This window comes from Pteropus vampyrus, unplaced genomic scaffold (assembly GCF_000151845.1).
Source record: "Pteropus vampyrus isolate Shadow unplaced genomic scaffold, Pvam_2.0 Scaffold502, whole genome shotgun sequence".
NCBI classification, from domain to species: domain Eukaryota; kingdom Metazoa; phylum Chordata; class Mammalia; order Chiroptera; family Pteropodidae; genus Pteropus; species Pteropus vampyrus.
The window spans coordinates 396,424-413,014 of NW_011889283.1; the positions used below are offsets into that span (position 1 = coordinate 396,424).

Consider the following 16,591-nt stretch of genomic DNA (forward strand, 5'->3'; position numbering starts at 1 on the left):
AGAGCTAGAACTGAAATCCTGGGTTTGATCTGGAAACCTCTACACTGTCCAAGAAAGCTTTCTCTGGAATGGAGATGTTCTGTTTGCACTAATATGGAAGCTAGTAGCTACATGTATTTATTAAGTACTTGAAGTATAACTAGTCCTACTAAGGAACTGAATTTTTAAAATTAATTTAAATTTAAGTAGCCACATGTGGCTAGTGACACCTCAGCTTTCTGCTCTGCTATCTTTAGGAGTCATCAGCATTTCTATCATAATTGAAGCCTTGTGTATGGATAAAATTCAGTACAGAGATATATTGCAGTGGATTTTAATCTTCTGTGTGTTCTAAGCCTATCTGAGAATCTGACAAGAGCTATGAATCTTCTCCCATGAATGTATGATATTATTGACAGTATTTTTATAACAATTTTAGGGTTCATGAAACTTAGGTTCCCTTGGTATAGAGCTGGAAGAGAAAAGAACATAATAGAATGTTCCTTACTCCTTGAGAGTGAGAATCTCATCTGTTTTGTTTACTGCTCTATACTCAGTATCTAGATTCTAGAACAATGCCTAATACAGAGTTGGCATTTGATAATTTATTAAAGAGTGGCTGAGTGAGTCCTGGGAAACATTTCAGGATCAAGAAGGGTCCATAAAATTCCCTAAAAAAGAAGAGAAAAACAAAAGTTGGACAAAACCTAAGAACCAGGAGAGGGTGGTGCCAAAGAAGGCAAGAAAGGTGAAGCTTAAAGAATGGGAATAATCATCAGTGTCAAACCTCTCTGGTCGTCAAATAAGATTAGATGTAACAGTCGACGTTAGCTTTGGCAGTAACAGAGGTCCTGGTTTATAAAACCAAGGAGAGGTGGTGGTATGGTCCAGATTGCAATGGACTAATTCATGAACCTATGGTGAGGAAGTAGAGTCAGTGAGTGTGATGTCCAGTGGCTCTCAATCCTGGTCACCCACCAGAATCACTGGGAAGCTTTTAAAATACATTCCTGGACAGATTCAGGCTCTGACTTAGTAAGTTTGTGCAGGGGCCAAGGAATCTGCATGGTAAAGCTCCCAGCTTATTCTGATACAGTTTTGATGGAAGTTTGGCAATCGCCAAGTAGTGTATTCTTTCAATAAAATATGGCCCTGAGGAGAAGAAAAAAAAATGCTGCTTCTTTCTTCTTTCCTTTTTTGCTACCTTCCTCCCCTCCCTTCCCCTCCCTTCTCTTCTTCTCTTTCTCTCCCCATCCCTCTCCCTCCCCCTCCTTTTCCCTCTCCCTCCCTCTCTCTCCCTCTCCCTCCCTTTCCCTCCCTCTGCCATCTCTCTCCTGAGCTCCCTCCTACTTTCTCTCCTTCCCTTCCTTTATTTAAAGACAGACAAGGGCATGTTTAGAGGTAAAAGGACTACTAGAGAGGTATTAGTAAGTTGTAATGAGTTAGAAGATATTTAGCTGGATTCTGAATCCCTGAATCTTTGACCAGCTACTCACCTTGCTTCAGGTTCCCATGGGAGCCATTAAGCAGAAAGTCCTGCTAACTTTGTAGAAAGGTTATCAATTTTCACCCAGAGTATATGATTTTCTAAATAGTTTTTGAGAATATTCAGGTATGTTTTGTAAGAAGCTGGCAGTCATTGACAGTGCCCCAAATCACATCTGTTTACTTATTTTTTATTATTAGACTCTCATGCTTGCCAGATGACAAACAGAAACAATTCTCTTATTCTCTACTTATTCGCTACCTGCCTTTCTTCCCCCATACACCTTTTCTGTGTAAACTGAAATGGTAAATGCTAGTCATTTCACGGGTGCATATAACTCAACATGAAGACCCAGCCTTCTCTTTTGTCAGTGATGGTGTGACTGACCCTACTTTTCAGGTTAGTGCTTCTCAACATTTTTACCATAAGACTCTCTTCCTCTCAAGCATTCAGTGTTTCAAAATATTTATCTGCCAAACTAACTGAATATTAAGTACAATTGATGTTCACCATTTATGATATACCCACCAATGCCCAGATACTGTCCTAGATGTTTTTTGTAGATGATTTCCACCATTTCTAATCCTTACTGCAACCAGTAAGATATGTAGCATCTCCACATCTGACACTTAGAGGAGTTTAATAATTTGCCCGTTATCACCCTGCTAAGTGGCAGAGTCAGGACTAGTACTTGTATCTTTCTGACTCCAAATATTGAACTCAGTTATTGTGATTGGATTTCATATAACTCAGTCCTCAACAGAATTCTTCTATAAGTGGTATTTAATTCTTACCATTTTTCTGGGGAATAGACTAAAAGAGGATAAGTGACTTGGCCAAAGTTATAAGGCCAATGAGAAACAAAGCTGGGGTGTAAACCTAGGTTTGTCTGTTTCCATTCTATTTCTACTACATCCCCTGCCTAAAATAATTTATTTCCCCACTTTTATTAATCAAAGACACATCCATCAAAGCCACTTTGAGCCTTTTGAAGCTTCCAATTAGCACGAGATAATTGGTGCTAACGTACTAGACTACTCTGATTCAGCCAAAAGCAAAGAAATGTGATAAATTAGTCCACACAGCCTTAGTGTAGATAAATATTCAGTTTCCATTAGGCTCTGGAAATACTAAAATTACAGTTTTCACATCCCCATAATGAGTACTTGGAATCCTTTGAATTTCTCAAAACCCCTTCTGGGTAGAGGAGGCCATGATCCATTTGGTGTTATCTGTGAGAGAAAGAGCTGTTTCTACTTATGAAGTGCCAGCTCAGAAAAGGTGCCAAATTTAGTCTTCCTAGCAGTGACGCTGTACTTTCCAGAGGGCAAATGGAAACCTTCCTGTACTTTCTGCAAGTGTCCTGGGTTGGGAGAGGGAGGAAGGGAGATCAGTGGAATCATGGGAACTTACCTAACCTGCATCACCAAGCTTCCTGGTATAGCCTATGAATTTCTGTCTTTTCAAGTGTGCTTTGGCTCATATTGAAACAGATTTTTCCCAGCTCTTCTCAATGTTACTACTTTAATGTGACATTCTAGGAGAAACTCCAAGCACTAGCCTGCTGGTGGAAAACAAAGTCAGGATTCCAGATTCGGTTCACTTCAGCTGGCTTCCCTCAGAAATATTCTGGAATTTAAAGAAATGCTTCCCCACCTTATTTAGTAACACAGTCTAGTGTTTCAGAATTTAATTTATACGGTAACTTTTATGTGAAGCTTGAATTTACAACAGGAGGGATTTAAGTCATCCCAATGCTTTCTCTAGCTGTCTTGGGGAAATGGCCCCAGTTGCTCACACAAGTCCCCTTCCTTGCAGTGTTAAGCTGACTTTCAGTCATCTGGTACCCTGGCTAAGTCATTCTAAATCCTTGCTTTTTAGAGGTTTTTTTCTTTTTTTTTCAGACTTTCTAACACACATTTTCATCTGTTAGTGCCCTCTCCTGGACTTCCTCTAAGTTCTCAACTTCTGTAAGCTGTAGAGCCCAGACTGGACACCAGTCTCACCAAGGCCTTGACTAAAATGGGAGTGGTTGGGGATGTGACCCTTGACCTTCTGGTATTCCATTCTCTCCTATAAATACATACCAGTATGGTGGTTGCTTTTTTCATAACCTCAGATGATTTGCACATTCATTTAGGGAACACAATGAGCTGCCTGGTATCCAGGTGGCTTGTATCATCTGAAAAAGCTCATATAAGATGTAAATTTAAGGAGTTTATGTGAGAGGGTGAGGTAATGTCTTAATCTCTGGAAGTTCTGCTAAACAATATTATTGCATGGGATTGAGTGGAGGAGTGGTTGGCATCCATCTCACTTATTTAAGACTGTTGCAAAACAAGTTTCAAAAATGGGGGAAGGTAGGACCAGGCTCCTCCTGGGGATTCTAGAGGAGGAAAGATCCCATGTGCCTGAAGCCTGTGGCTATTACCATGGATTTATCTGGAATCCCTCTTGCCTAGCATTCACCTTTCTGACGTGTTCCCTGACAACCTCCCCAACAGAAGTTTTGGCTGTCTTCACCTTGTCCAATTCCTTCTAGTGTTGCTGCATTGCAGTGCACAGTGAATACCTGTGCCTCCTCAGCTAGGAGCTCTTTATGTCCCCATCTTTTAGTATAGTGTCTGGTACGTGATAAATGTTTGGTAAATGGAGCTGAACCAGAGTGCCTTTTCTTTTCATTCTGCTTTTCCTGAATCTAACTGAATGTCAAGTGTCAGTGTAGGAAAACTTGTCGAGACAGTTTTCATTTACCTACTCCAGAAGTGAGCTTTCCCTATTCTTTATTTCTGTAGCATTTAATACTTCTAAGAGTTATCATTTTTTTCTTTTAGATGTAGTTACTTATATTGACTTTCCAGATTGTAAGCATCTTGAGAGCAGAATTCTTGTCTGATTCATGTTTTTATTTTCCATGACCCACAAAACAATGCCTTGCTTATAATACCTAGCATTTATGTAGCAGTGAATATGTGCAAGGCACTGTTTTTCATACTTCACATATGTTCATTATTTAATCCTCACAATAGCTTTACAAGGTAATAACTGTCATTAACATCTGTCTGTATTTTATAGGTAAGGGAAATGACATTAAATAATTTGCTGAGGGTCATATAACTAGGAAATGGAGGAGCTTGGATTTCATCCCAGGAAGCATTTTCCAGAGTCTAAACTTAACTGTTGCCTTGATTCTACCTCTTGTTGGCACATAGAGGCCATTATATAAATATCTGTCAAATGCATACAGGTTGATATTTCCTAGTTATTTAGAAGGTGATCCATGGTTGCTTTCATCTCTACCATCTGAACTGTTTTCTAAGCAATTGGATGGCCAGAACCCCATCACCAGAGGTTGATGAGTTGGCCTCCTTGAGGTTCTGGTTTGGAAGTCAACAGTGCCATCTATTGGGATAACTTGCTGAAAACAGCTCAGAATTATTCTGAAATCCTGGTACCTGGTAATTTAGTACTGGGAGCACCTTTATTAGCTTAACTTTAAGTTTTTATTGCCAGAGTGGGGGGTAGGGTGAGAAGGAAGAACCAGCCCATTATAGCTTAAATAAAGTCAAGTTTGATCTCTTTTTTGAAGGAGCCGTAATGCTGATCCTGGTCATTTTGGTTGGTTAACCCCAGCTGGCTATTAGATAGTATAAAACACTAGGCTCCAGGGACCCCTCCCTTTTACTTCTCACATGTGCTGCCAGTGATCTAGACTAGTGTTCTTCTCTTGATGCTCACTTCTGGAGCTGTGTCAGCTTTGCAATTTGAGTTCCATCTCCTTTGAGTTGCCTACTATACTATTGATGCAGGACAGGGCAAATTCCCCTGAGTGGCCCTGCACTGAGAGAGATAGGGTTCTTGACTGAGCGCTGGAAAGAATGGACACACACGTCAGAGAGCCCAAAGGAAAGTTTATTAGAGAAGGGGTAATGCTCCATAGACAGAGTGTGATCTCCTCTCAGAGACAGACAGTGAGAGAGCCTGAGAGAGACTCAGCAGAACAGAGACAATAGAAGGACAAAGGAAAAGACAGTGAGAAGGACAGAGACAATGAGAGGGACCCCAAGTGTTTGGGGGAATTCAGTTTATGTATTATTCTTAGTTTCTATGAATTACAGTTTAAAGACTTTGTTAACCCATTTTCCCTTGATGGTATGGGTATACAGTGTGAAAGATAAGAGTATGTAGCGTGAATAGGTCTGCTGACAATTCCCAGCTTTTGATCCATAGGTTCTCTATGATTTTAGGGTAGGGAATGGATGATTTTGTTTATTTTGTGTAGGGTGTGACTTAAAGACTCTTTTCCCTTCACAGTATGGGTAACTGGTCTGTTAGTAATCCCAGCAGAAATCTTTCTTTGTTCTGTATGTTTTCTCCTGGTCTGGCCATAGGGCTGATTGGTATATTGTAGTCTCTGAATATAGCTTGATTTAACATTTAGTTGTCTTGCCTCCTCTACATTATTATAACACATATCCCAGTGTGCTTGATGCATGTAGTGGGTCAGTCCCAATGTAAGAAATCCCATGGGTCAACAACACAATAGTATAATTTTGTCATGAGGAGTTTGTAATAGGTAAATTTATGGGACCTGGCAAAGAGGAAGGCAAAAGGGTAGTTACTCCGTAGTGAACAAGCAGCAAAAAGTGCTTTGTGTAAATGAGGAGAAAGGGGCTGTGTACACTCTTAGTTGGAGGCTTTGTGTTTGGTGCTGTTCTGTTTTCTTGTGTTTGAAAATTTGGTATATATTGCTTCTAAGTTCATTTACTTCTTGCTAAAGAACAACGTAATAGCATGGTTATAACTGTGACCACAAAAAGTCACCTTTGGTTGAGAGTGTACCGGCACTGGAGAAAGCATTTACCTTACATGATTGTTCAAGTTGCAGTCTCATGGGGATCTAGTCTAAGGAATATACTCTGTAGAGCTCAGTGCATTTTATTGTGGTGGACAATTCTATCAGAACAAGTAAACAATTTGTTTATACTGGAGCTTGGATTATAGTGACATTTATGGTGATAGGAATTTATTATTACTAGAATCTATGCAAAGCAGGGGTTTGCTAACGTTTTCTGTAAGAGACCAGGTAGTGAATATTTTAGGCTTTGTTGATGAAAGGATCCCACTACTTTTTCAGCTCTGCCTTTACTCAGCTCTGCCACTGGAGCAAAAAAGCAGCCATAGATAGTGCATAAAGGAATGAATGTGGCTCTGTTCCAATAAAACATCATAACATTGAAGTTTGAATTTCATATAATTTTCACATGTCATGAAAAACTATTTTTTCTGATCTCCCTCCCGCCCCCATCACCCCCATCATTTAAAAGGGAAAATAACCATTCTTAACTCACCTGGCTATAAAAAACAGGCTACTTCAGATTTGGCCTGGGGACTGTAGTTGGGGACTCCTGATTAGATGCCTGGAGTAGTTAATAATCAGCAATTAATAAAAGTGATTTGTTCAAAAGCTATATGTTCAGTTAGTGTGGTGAGGCGTCTGAACAGCTTATCTCAAGTAAGATGAAGGACAGTCAAATTCCACATAACTTTAAGTATCTTGAAGAACTCTGTAAGCTGAAATTCTATAATCATCTTGCCTATAGGGCATTAAGGAGTGGAAGGACTCTACTCTCTAATCCTTTTACCTCTGTCACCTCATCCTGCCCTAAAGACAAAGAAGCAGGTCAGGTGACCCCTGACCCCATCAAATCTTTTTCCCTACCTGAATTCTCCCCTCCCTGAAGAACCCCTCCCATACCAGTCTACACCAGCTCCTTGAGAGTCTCCTATGAGATTGAAGAAGAATGGGATTATTATCCTGTTCTAGAGATTAAGAGGCCCAGGTACAGAGAATTCTAGAGGCATTTGCTCACTCGGATATTGTAGCCAGGAAAGAACAAGGTCAGGATCTTCCCCTTCTGCTTTAGGTGTGATGAGTGGGATTTTCACCATCCACTGATGTCAGTACACTCTGTGTAAACTTACACGGGGAACTTGTATCTTTAAAATTTTGTAACCTCCTTTCTTTGTCAAGCTGAAGTCTAAGTGACCTCCCCCAGGGTTGAGAAAGAAGCCAGACGTTAACGGTTCATATCCTTTGTCTTTTCTCAGCAGCCAACAGAGCAGCCAGCAGAGCAGCCACGATGATGATTCAAGCAGGTTCCTGAGTCCTCGGGTGCTGGAAGAAAGGTAAGATCAAACAAAGAGGGAGAGGATAGGAAGATTATAGGGGATGGAGTTGAATGGAGTAAGATTGTACTTCTACCACGAATGAGAACTGTGGGAAATAGGAGAAATAGGAGACTGCCAGACCTCTGTGCTCAAAGACTGGTTAGAAAGACAGGACACTCACCCAAGAGGTGAGAGGGAGCAACATGAAGAGACTAATCCTAAACACCTCTGGTGTTCAGCAGTGGTAGGAGTTAATATGTGGCAAGCCAAATATGTTGGGAAGACATCAGAGTGGAGTTGGGACTTGAGACATACCTTAAAGGTTGGGTACAACATGGACTGTAAGGGGAAGAGATGTATTGTATTTGAGGAAAGTTGCATGGCCTGGGGTGGCATGTGTGGCATTCAGTGGCAGCAGAACACCAGTATTGGCATGTATTGTAGGTGTCAGAGGTTAATGGAGAATGAGGTTGGATGTACCAGATACAGTGAGAATAAAGAGGTTCCTAAGTGCTCATTTGAAGATTCGGGGTATGACTCGATAAACTCAGGCCATGAGGACCAACCAGCTAGCATCTTCTTCATGTGGCGCCTATGAATCATGGACAGAGGGCTCTGTTGTAGCAAGTTAAACATCTGTGTCCAGAGAACACTAACTGCATTGATGTTAAATAAAAGGAGGCCTCGATTGATATATCACAGGGCTCTGCTTTTAGTCTGTTTACCATCTTTATCAACAAACTGGATGAAAAAGCAGAAGGTACTTTTACTTCGTTTATCAAACTTATAGCAGACATGCAGCTGAGAGGGAATAGAATAGAGAACACCAAGGAAGATAGAATTAAGATTTAGTATTATTTCAAATAGAACTATGAGTAGAAAAAACAGGGGGACTTTTTCATTTGAAGTAAATGTGCTACTATACATCTATATTATGTATTTATAAATTTATATTAGAACAATTCCTTAAGTGTAGGATTATCTTCGGGAGCCTAATTGACAGGATTTCATGTGAAAAAGAACTTGGTTTTATTTACCAGCCAAATCTGAGCCAGTCGTATGGCATAAGTACCAAATGATCTTCAAAAGTCTGAATTTATTAATGGAAGTGTGGAGCAGGGATTAAAAAGAAAAAAGTCTCACTGTAGTCTGTACTAGTTTGACTATATCTGGTGTATTATGCCCAGTTCTTTGGAAATGGGTATTGATAAATTAAAGCCCAGAAAAGAGTGATGAGGATAACTATAACATTATAAACATCGATTGAAGGAAAGGGGTTTAGTCTGGAAAAGAGAAGGTTTAGGGTGACTATAACAACACTTATATCTGAAAGCCTGAGAAATAGAACCAGAGAGATAAAAGTTATAGTGAGAAGGATTTCCTCTCAGAACAAGAACTTTTCTGTGATTAGATTTGCACTACAATGGAATAGCTCTCTCAAAGTAATGAACTATGCCCTCCGTAGAAGTATTGAACAAAAGATAGATGATGTGTCAAAAAGGTTTCTTTCCATCCTGGCCAAGAGAGTGGGAACTCTGTAATCCTTATCCCTTTGGATTATAAAGTTTTGTGAGTTCTGCCCTAGTTCTCAGTTTTGTGCTCATTATTAACCAAAATTAACAGTTTAGCTCATCAGTTTAGACAGAGTATATACTGAAGCATGAGTCCTCTAAGGAGCAAAGATTAATCAATCATTCTTGTTAAGATACTTAATCAGTTTTGATCCTATGGCAGTTCTCTCAGTCTCTAGGGTGGCCTACCCTCTCTTTTCAGTGCATTCTGGATTTCGACAACCACACTCTCAAATTTAGAAGGAGCTGTAGAGTTTCCCCAGTACAACTACCTTCCCAGTGCTTGTGGGTCACACAGCACTAAAATGTACCGACCATTTCTAGTCATGATTTCTTCAGTTGCTTCTAGTCTATCAGCTGTATAATTGGCAATTCTTCAGCTCCCTTTATTTTATCTCTGCTGCTTCGGGCCTTCTTAGAAGAGGTGAATAAGTACTCAATTGTATTTTTCCCAAGGCAACTTCATCTAGCTCTAGGACATAGGTGCTAGCTAATTAGAGAGAGCCCTCCCATTTTTTTCTGCTACTTGGGATTATATGATGATATAAATTATATTCTCTCTTTCTCTGCCCACTCCTCTAACCAAATCAGATGTTACAAAAGGTCTTCCAGCTAAACCTCCGTCAAGAAAAATCCTTTAGGTGTCTTCCTTCATCCTTTCTTCCCATCTCTGGCCCACTGACAGCCCCCAAATTCTTCCCGGTGGACAGTAGATATAGTTTTGCTCACTTTGGCAGTATGGGAAACAGAGAGGGCTGTGAGCAGAAGTATGCTTTCCGTGGTGGTCCCTGTGGATCCCCTTAGAAACTCAGGACTGGTATGTGTTCACCATGGCCTTTCTGAGTGCTTTTTTCTCTTCTCAGCCAGTGGGTTCTCCTGGAGAGAACACATCCCCAGAGCACTAATTAATCATCCAACTTCAGCACAGAACAAACTCTTATACCTTGTACCTAATCCTTTCTCTAATATGTTTCTACCCAATTAAGAGACTCTCTGGAGTGTTTCAGATGTTAGTCTGTGATGTCCAGGCCTGAGGCAAGTGTGAGAGATGAACCTTGGGGAGATTTTCAGCAGTGGTGGGATCAAACTCATGCTTCTTGCTCTGGGCCCCATTTGATGAACAGCCTACCCAGCTGGTTTTGGCAGCAAGGCCTTTGTGTAATCATCTCATTTACCCATTGCCACTCCCCGGGGAGGCAGGTAGAGTAGGTATTATCATGGATTGAAAATAGTCAAGTATGAGATAGGTAATATGGACACTTTAAGTGGCTTCATCTAATTCTCCGAACCACGTGGCCAATTACAGGATGAAGGATGGTTTCATAGACCGGGCAAAAAAAATTAACATTGATCTCTTCTCTTATTAAAGACCAAAATTACATTCCTCTAGTATGAGATGTACTTTCAACTGGTTAAATAAAAAAAGCATAGATTTTTCTTTTTCTTGTACAAGGTTCAGAATGGATATATTTAGAGACAAAATACCTACCCTACTGTAGTCTAAAAAATGTCCACATTACAGCACAGGGGTAAATGTCACCATGTGGTGTCCACACCTAAGGGCTTCTGAGAATATTTTTCCTCAGTCACATCAGAGGATAGGTGGGTGCAGGGAGGTTGTCATTTCCTGGGCTGGTATGCATCAGGGAGAAGGGTTCACTTTAGGAAAGGGATATGGGGATTCTCTCAGGGATAGAGATGATCCCTCCAGGTTTCCAGTAGAAAGCAAAATAGATTTAACTTCTCAAGGTATGTATGTGTGTGTAAGTGATGGAATATGGGACATTAATACATCTTCATGCTTCTAGATGAAGTTGAGTACACATAAAAAGTACTAGTTCCCAGAGTCATCCTAAACCGGACCAATTGTTAGGGTTTCTCAAGTTGCGAGATCTTTATTTAGTACATTCATCCAGTGGCAGGAACTTTCAATGAAAGCCAGTGTTACCGGCACTTAGATGTCTTCGTTGTCTGAGAATCTGGAACTTGGTCCTTGGATCCCCACAAAAGATTCGTGTGGAGGTCTGACGCTTGGAGAAAAAAAGGCAGCTGGCAGAGTAGCAAGCAGAAGCGATTTATTAGGCCGAGTACACTTGGGAGAAGTCCAAGTGGGCACCTTGATAGAGGAGGATTGAGGGCCCTGAGAAGCTGAGGTGTGGGGTTTGTATGGGCCATAGAGTGTCTTTGATCTCCTTCTGCCCCTCTGATCTTCAGTGATGTGAATTCCCTGTGCCTCCCTCTGAACTGCCCACACCTGGCCTGGGCATCTACAGAGTGTGCCGGTAGATGGGAAGTCATACTCCTGCTTTCTGGGGATTTGGAGGGTAGGTGTATTCTTGGTTTACTACTTTTGCCTATACTGGTGGAGTGCTCCCAGACTAAGGTCACATAATAGTTAATTGACCATGGGGGACTGAGGGAGAAGTCAGAAGCTGCCAAGTGTCTCACATTCTATCTGGCTTCTGACCATGGGAAAACGAGGGAGTCACCTGAAGCTGCAAGCGATCTTACTTTTCTCTTTTGCTTCTGACCATGGAAAGATAAGGGAGGTGTCTGAAGCCCTGCTGTTTGTTTTGTACATTTTATTACTAGACTGCTCTGTGTGACCTCATTAACCCCTTATTGTCCTTTTCTCTCTGGCTCATATCTACCTACCCTATCACTAAAACTATAGGAAAAGGAGCTGTTTTAATTAGGACCATTTATGTAACAATAATAGTTTCAATAGAACATGTCTCACTTAACCAGGAAGCATATTAATGGTAGGAAAATTGAGACTTGGACAGAGCTGGGGGGTAACTGAATGCCACATTCTTTCACATATCCATTCTTGCATGCAGGCATGCATGCCGCAAGCCTTTATGAAGTGCCTGCAACATACTGGGGAGTCTGCAGGAGTCCAGGCTGCAAGATGGACAGAGGCTCACTGGTGGGCACTGTGGTAGATTTAAGAGAGTGAGAGAAAGCTTTTTAAGTCAGACCAACCTAGTCTTGACTACCTTCTTTCTTAACTGCATTTTTAAAAGCAACTTACTTGGCTTTCCTCAACCATAGTCTCCTCATTTGTAAAGTCTTTTCCTTGTAAAGAATAAATAAGAAAATGTGTGCAAAGTGCCTGGTACTTAGTAAGATACTTAGTAAATGGTAGCTGCTAGTCCTCTGATTTTGGCTGAGAATTTACTCTGTTTCTTAGAAGATCTATACTCTTCTGCTCTTGAAGAAGCAGAGACAGAAAGAATGCATAGAATACTGAGCACCTACAAAATGTCAGGTATAAATACTAAGGATTAATAAATTAAGGCATCAATATTTCCCCTCAAGAGCCTTACAGCATATGGTGAGACATACCTATAAGTAAGCAAGTAAAATATAATGTAGTAATTAACATATGGAATTAATTAAACTAAGGAATTTGTTTACTATTGTGACTAACCCTGTGCAGTAAATGTTGCATACACTTTTAAATGTAATCCTCTCAACAACACTATCAAATAGATGCTATTATTATCTTCATATTAGAGTTCAGGAAACTGAGGCTCAGTCTAGAAATAGCCTAGGAGAAACACAGCTACTCAGCTTGGGGCGAGGACGGGGGAAGGGAGGAGGAGGGCGGTGGTATCCAGGAAAACTCCATGGAGGGGCTTGTGCCTTCGTTGAGAGCTGCGAGATGAGTAGGGGTCTGTCACATGGAGAGCATTGCCAGGCAAGGGAACAAGATGTACATAAGCATGGAGGCGTGAGAAAGCAAGGCATGTTCAGGAACTACAAATACTTCAGTATTGCCGCTGATCATGCCCCAGGAGCGGGGTGGCTGGCAAGTGGCTGAAAATCAGGTGCCTGATCATCAAGTGCCTGTCATATCCCATGCTGCCATGATAGTGAGTGCTTTATTTTCAGATGAGGGGAAAGGAGTGAGGAATTTTGAGGAAGGGATTGCGCCAGTCGCTCCCAGATATTCTTGTGAGAAAAATCACTTTAGTTCCAATGTGGAAGATGGATTTTGGGGGCTAACACTAGAAGAAGATAGATAAGGGTAGATACGGCAATTGATTACCCATTCGTTCTCTTATTTAACAAGTATTTTTTGAGCACATACTCTCATAGGCATTGAGGGGTCATAGCTTTGAACAAGGTAACCATTGCCTCTCCTATCATGGTGCTTCTTTCTAGTGAGGAGAAATAGATGATAAATAAGAAAACATCAAGTAGTAATAAGTACTGTAAAGGAAATGAAAAAAGGAAGATGGGGTGGACCAAAGCTTTTTGGGACTACTCTGAGTTGGGTGGGAAGGAATGGCTTATTGATATGGTGATATTTAAAATGAGACCAGATGGGCAAATTTCTGAATTATAGTAGTAAGGACAGAATAGGAACCACTTAAATAAATTTATCAAATAGGTTTGACAAGACTTATATCTGTGTTGAGGAAGGGTGTCTTGAGTGAAAGTTTCTGGCTTGGGCAACACAGTTTAGACGTTAAGTTTCTGGCAGGATTGTGATCATGCTTCCACTACATGCTATGTGATCTTGGGCAAATCACTTCACCTTTGTGCCTCACTCTCCTCATCTATAAAATGGCTATAGTCATAGTTCATACCTCATAGTGTTGTTGAGGATTGAGCATGTGTATAATGATTAGAATAGGACTAGTGCCTGGCACATGGCTAGTATTATATATGTGCTTGCTATTATTAATATTATTGTTATTATTAAAGTATTGGGTAAAGAGGGAGGAGTTTGAAAAGCAGGGGTGGTAGTGAGTTTAATTTAGACATGCAGAGTCACAACCACCCATGGAGCATGTGCGTGAGGAGATATACTAGGCAGTTGGTTATACTTGTTTGAAGCTTAAGAGATAGGACTAAAATTACATGTTTGGACATTAGAGTGTAGTTGAGGCAAGAATCTTAGCATTAGCAAAGTTCAAGCAGAGATGAAAGAAGGAGAAATTTGCAAAAGATTGCCCACTGAAGCCAAGAGAACTAGGAGACTGAAATATCATAGAAGCAAGAAAGAAGAGTCAAAAAGGATAGAGACTGGTAAGATGAGAACTAAAAAGGCTCTTCCACAGTATATGAGGGGAGGAAGAAGAGACTGAACATGCTGAATTTGTTCTAGAAGTTTGCCTGGAAGAAGAGAAATAGAGCGTACTTAGAGGAGAAGGCAGAGTTGATTGGGGAGAATTTTTATTTTAATATAGGGGCACACAAGCACTTTCTAAATCTCTGAAATAGAAACCTGTAGGTCAAGGATGACAATTTCAGAGAGGACATTATTCATTTATTCATTCAACAAACATTTATCAATTATGCACTGTGTACTCACTGAGTTTTCAATCTGTTCAGGTGTCAGTATTAACACAACTGAATGTATGACAGAAAATACTAATTTGGATATGTGCATTAAAGGAAGGGCACAAGGTCTATGAGAGAGTATATCTAAGAAATTTTACTGGGACAGAAGTGGGTGGGGGTGAGGGTGTAATGGTTGAGCTAAGAGAGTAGGATAATTCTGTCTGAAGTGAGAAGGAAGCAGTGAAATGAAACAAATGAGATGAGATAATATGGGGCAGGAGCTTGGTTGGCCATGACAAGGGCTTGAGAGCCTGTATGCCAGGTGCATCAAGAAGCCATTGTAAGTTTTTAAGAGAGGAAGCAGCAGGATCAGATTTGCATTCTGAAAAGATTGCAATATGGAGAAAGGGTGGAGGCAGCCCTGGTGGATGCAGAGATCAACTGGGGCAGTTAGGAGGCTATTACAGTAGTCCAGGCAAAGGATATTGGTGGCTTAGACATGGGGTAGTGGTCATGGGAAAAAAAAGTAGATGAATTCAGTATATATCTACAGGATAAAATATTCAGAACTTGGTGATGGACTGACTAGATGTAGGGCGTGAGAGAGAAGGAAGGTCTTCAGTTAGTTCTGAGATTCCAACTTGCTCAGCCGGGTAGCGCCACCTACTGGAAGATGAGGAAGCAAGGTTTCCGGATGAGGCCAGAAAAGATAGATCACAGGTGAAAGGATTAGCTTTGAATAGGAGATAATGGGTGCGAATGCAGGTGAGGTCAGAGGTGAAGTCTAGGAAGGTGAGGAGGTTGATGGCAGCAGGATCTGTTTTCTTGTATAGTAGGAAATAAAATAATCTGCTTAGATTGAGGAAGGTGAAATGTGTCTAGGTATAATTAATTTGGGGATTTCTCTTATCACCTTTTCTTTGACTAGCTTAAAAGAACTTCATGTTTTATATATCTTACTAGAACTCACTCTTATTTCTTCCAGCTAGGGAGAGCAAGTTTCACATGCCTGTTTATAGGTGTGGTTAATTGTGTCTAGCACTTGCCCCATCCTGTGCACTTCTTGGTTTACTTATCTGTCTCCCCACTAGCCCAGGAGACCCTGAAGGATAGAAACGGTATCTCCTATGTTCGGCTCAGCAGATATTTGTGGAATTCATTAATGAACAAATGGAGAAACCAAGGTAATGGAATTTGAGGCCCAAGGGCAGGCCTCTGGAGTTGAAGCAAGGCCAGAATGCAGGTCCATCACCTCTAACACAGGTCCAGCTCCATCTTCCTATTAGATGGAAAGCTGTTTTCAGTTCCGCCTATTCTATCCCAGAAATTGTTCCAAAATAGCATATTTCCAGAGCACTCTAGCTCCCTTTGCCAGCTCGGCCACTGAATTCCCCATGGCCCTATGGACACTCAGGTGATCTATCCTGTCTGCTCCCTCACCATGAGGAAGGAGCCAAGTAACAAATCCTCTGGGAGAAGTGCCTGCCAGCCCGCCTCCTTCTTGCACAAGCAGCTGACATCACATGCAGATACAGATCCATCCTCCCTGTCTGAGGACAAAAGAGGAGCGGAAACTCACCAAGTGCCCAGCGTGCCGCCAGATGTTAAAAGATGGGAGGAGGGGTCTTTTTGGAGCTGTGGCTTGGACTGAAGGCAGAGGGGATCCTGACAACACAGAGTCTCAGGTTACCCCACCCCCACCCCCTTGGACCGTCCACCTGCCTGTGTTTTGTGTTGAACATCAGGGCAGGGGATCTCATGTATAGGAACCACTACAGACAGCTGTAGGAGCTGCAGAGGCAGACGGTCCAAGCAGCTCCAGAGTGAGCTCCCAGCCCTCGAGGCCCCAGCTACCATGTGGCGGGCCCTCCCCTGAGCCCAGCATGGTATACAACCTGCACTCCGAGACCGTCTCTCGCAGCACGGCTGTAAGGCAGGCCTGTCACTACCACGTCTCCTCCCTGAGGAAGAAGCTGTTCTTTTTACGAGCCAAGTAGGTGGCAGGGGCCCCTGGAGATTAGAGCATGAAGAATTTACCCTTGGCTAGTTGGTATTACCTGGGGCCCTTGGCAGAGGAGGGAGTGCTTTC

The 16,591-nt window shown here is 41.5% G+C and overlaps 1 protein-coding gene across 3 annotated transcripts in view; it reads left to right on the forward strand.

Moving 5' to 3' along the window:
* The window catches only part of GRAMD1B (GRAM domain containing 1B), a 217,787-nt gene that overhangs the window by 87,773 nt on the left and 113,423 nt on the right, over window positions 1-16,591 (forward strand). For all 3 annotated transcript variants that reach the window (XM_023524858.1, XM_023524861.1, XM_011383000.2), the window contains exon 2: window positions 7,577-7,654. In XM_023524858.1, the coding sequence (XP_023380626.1) occupies window positions 7,577-7,654 (78 nt within the window). The remainder of the gene's footprint in view (window positions 1-7,576; window positions 7,655-16,591) is intronic.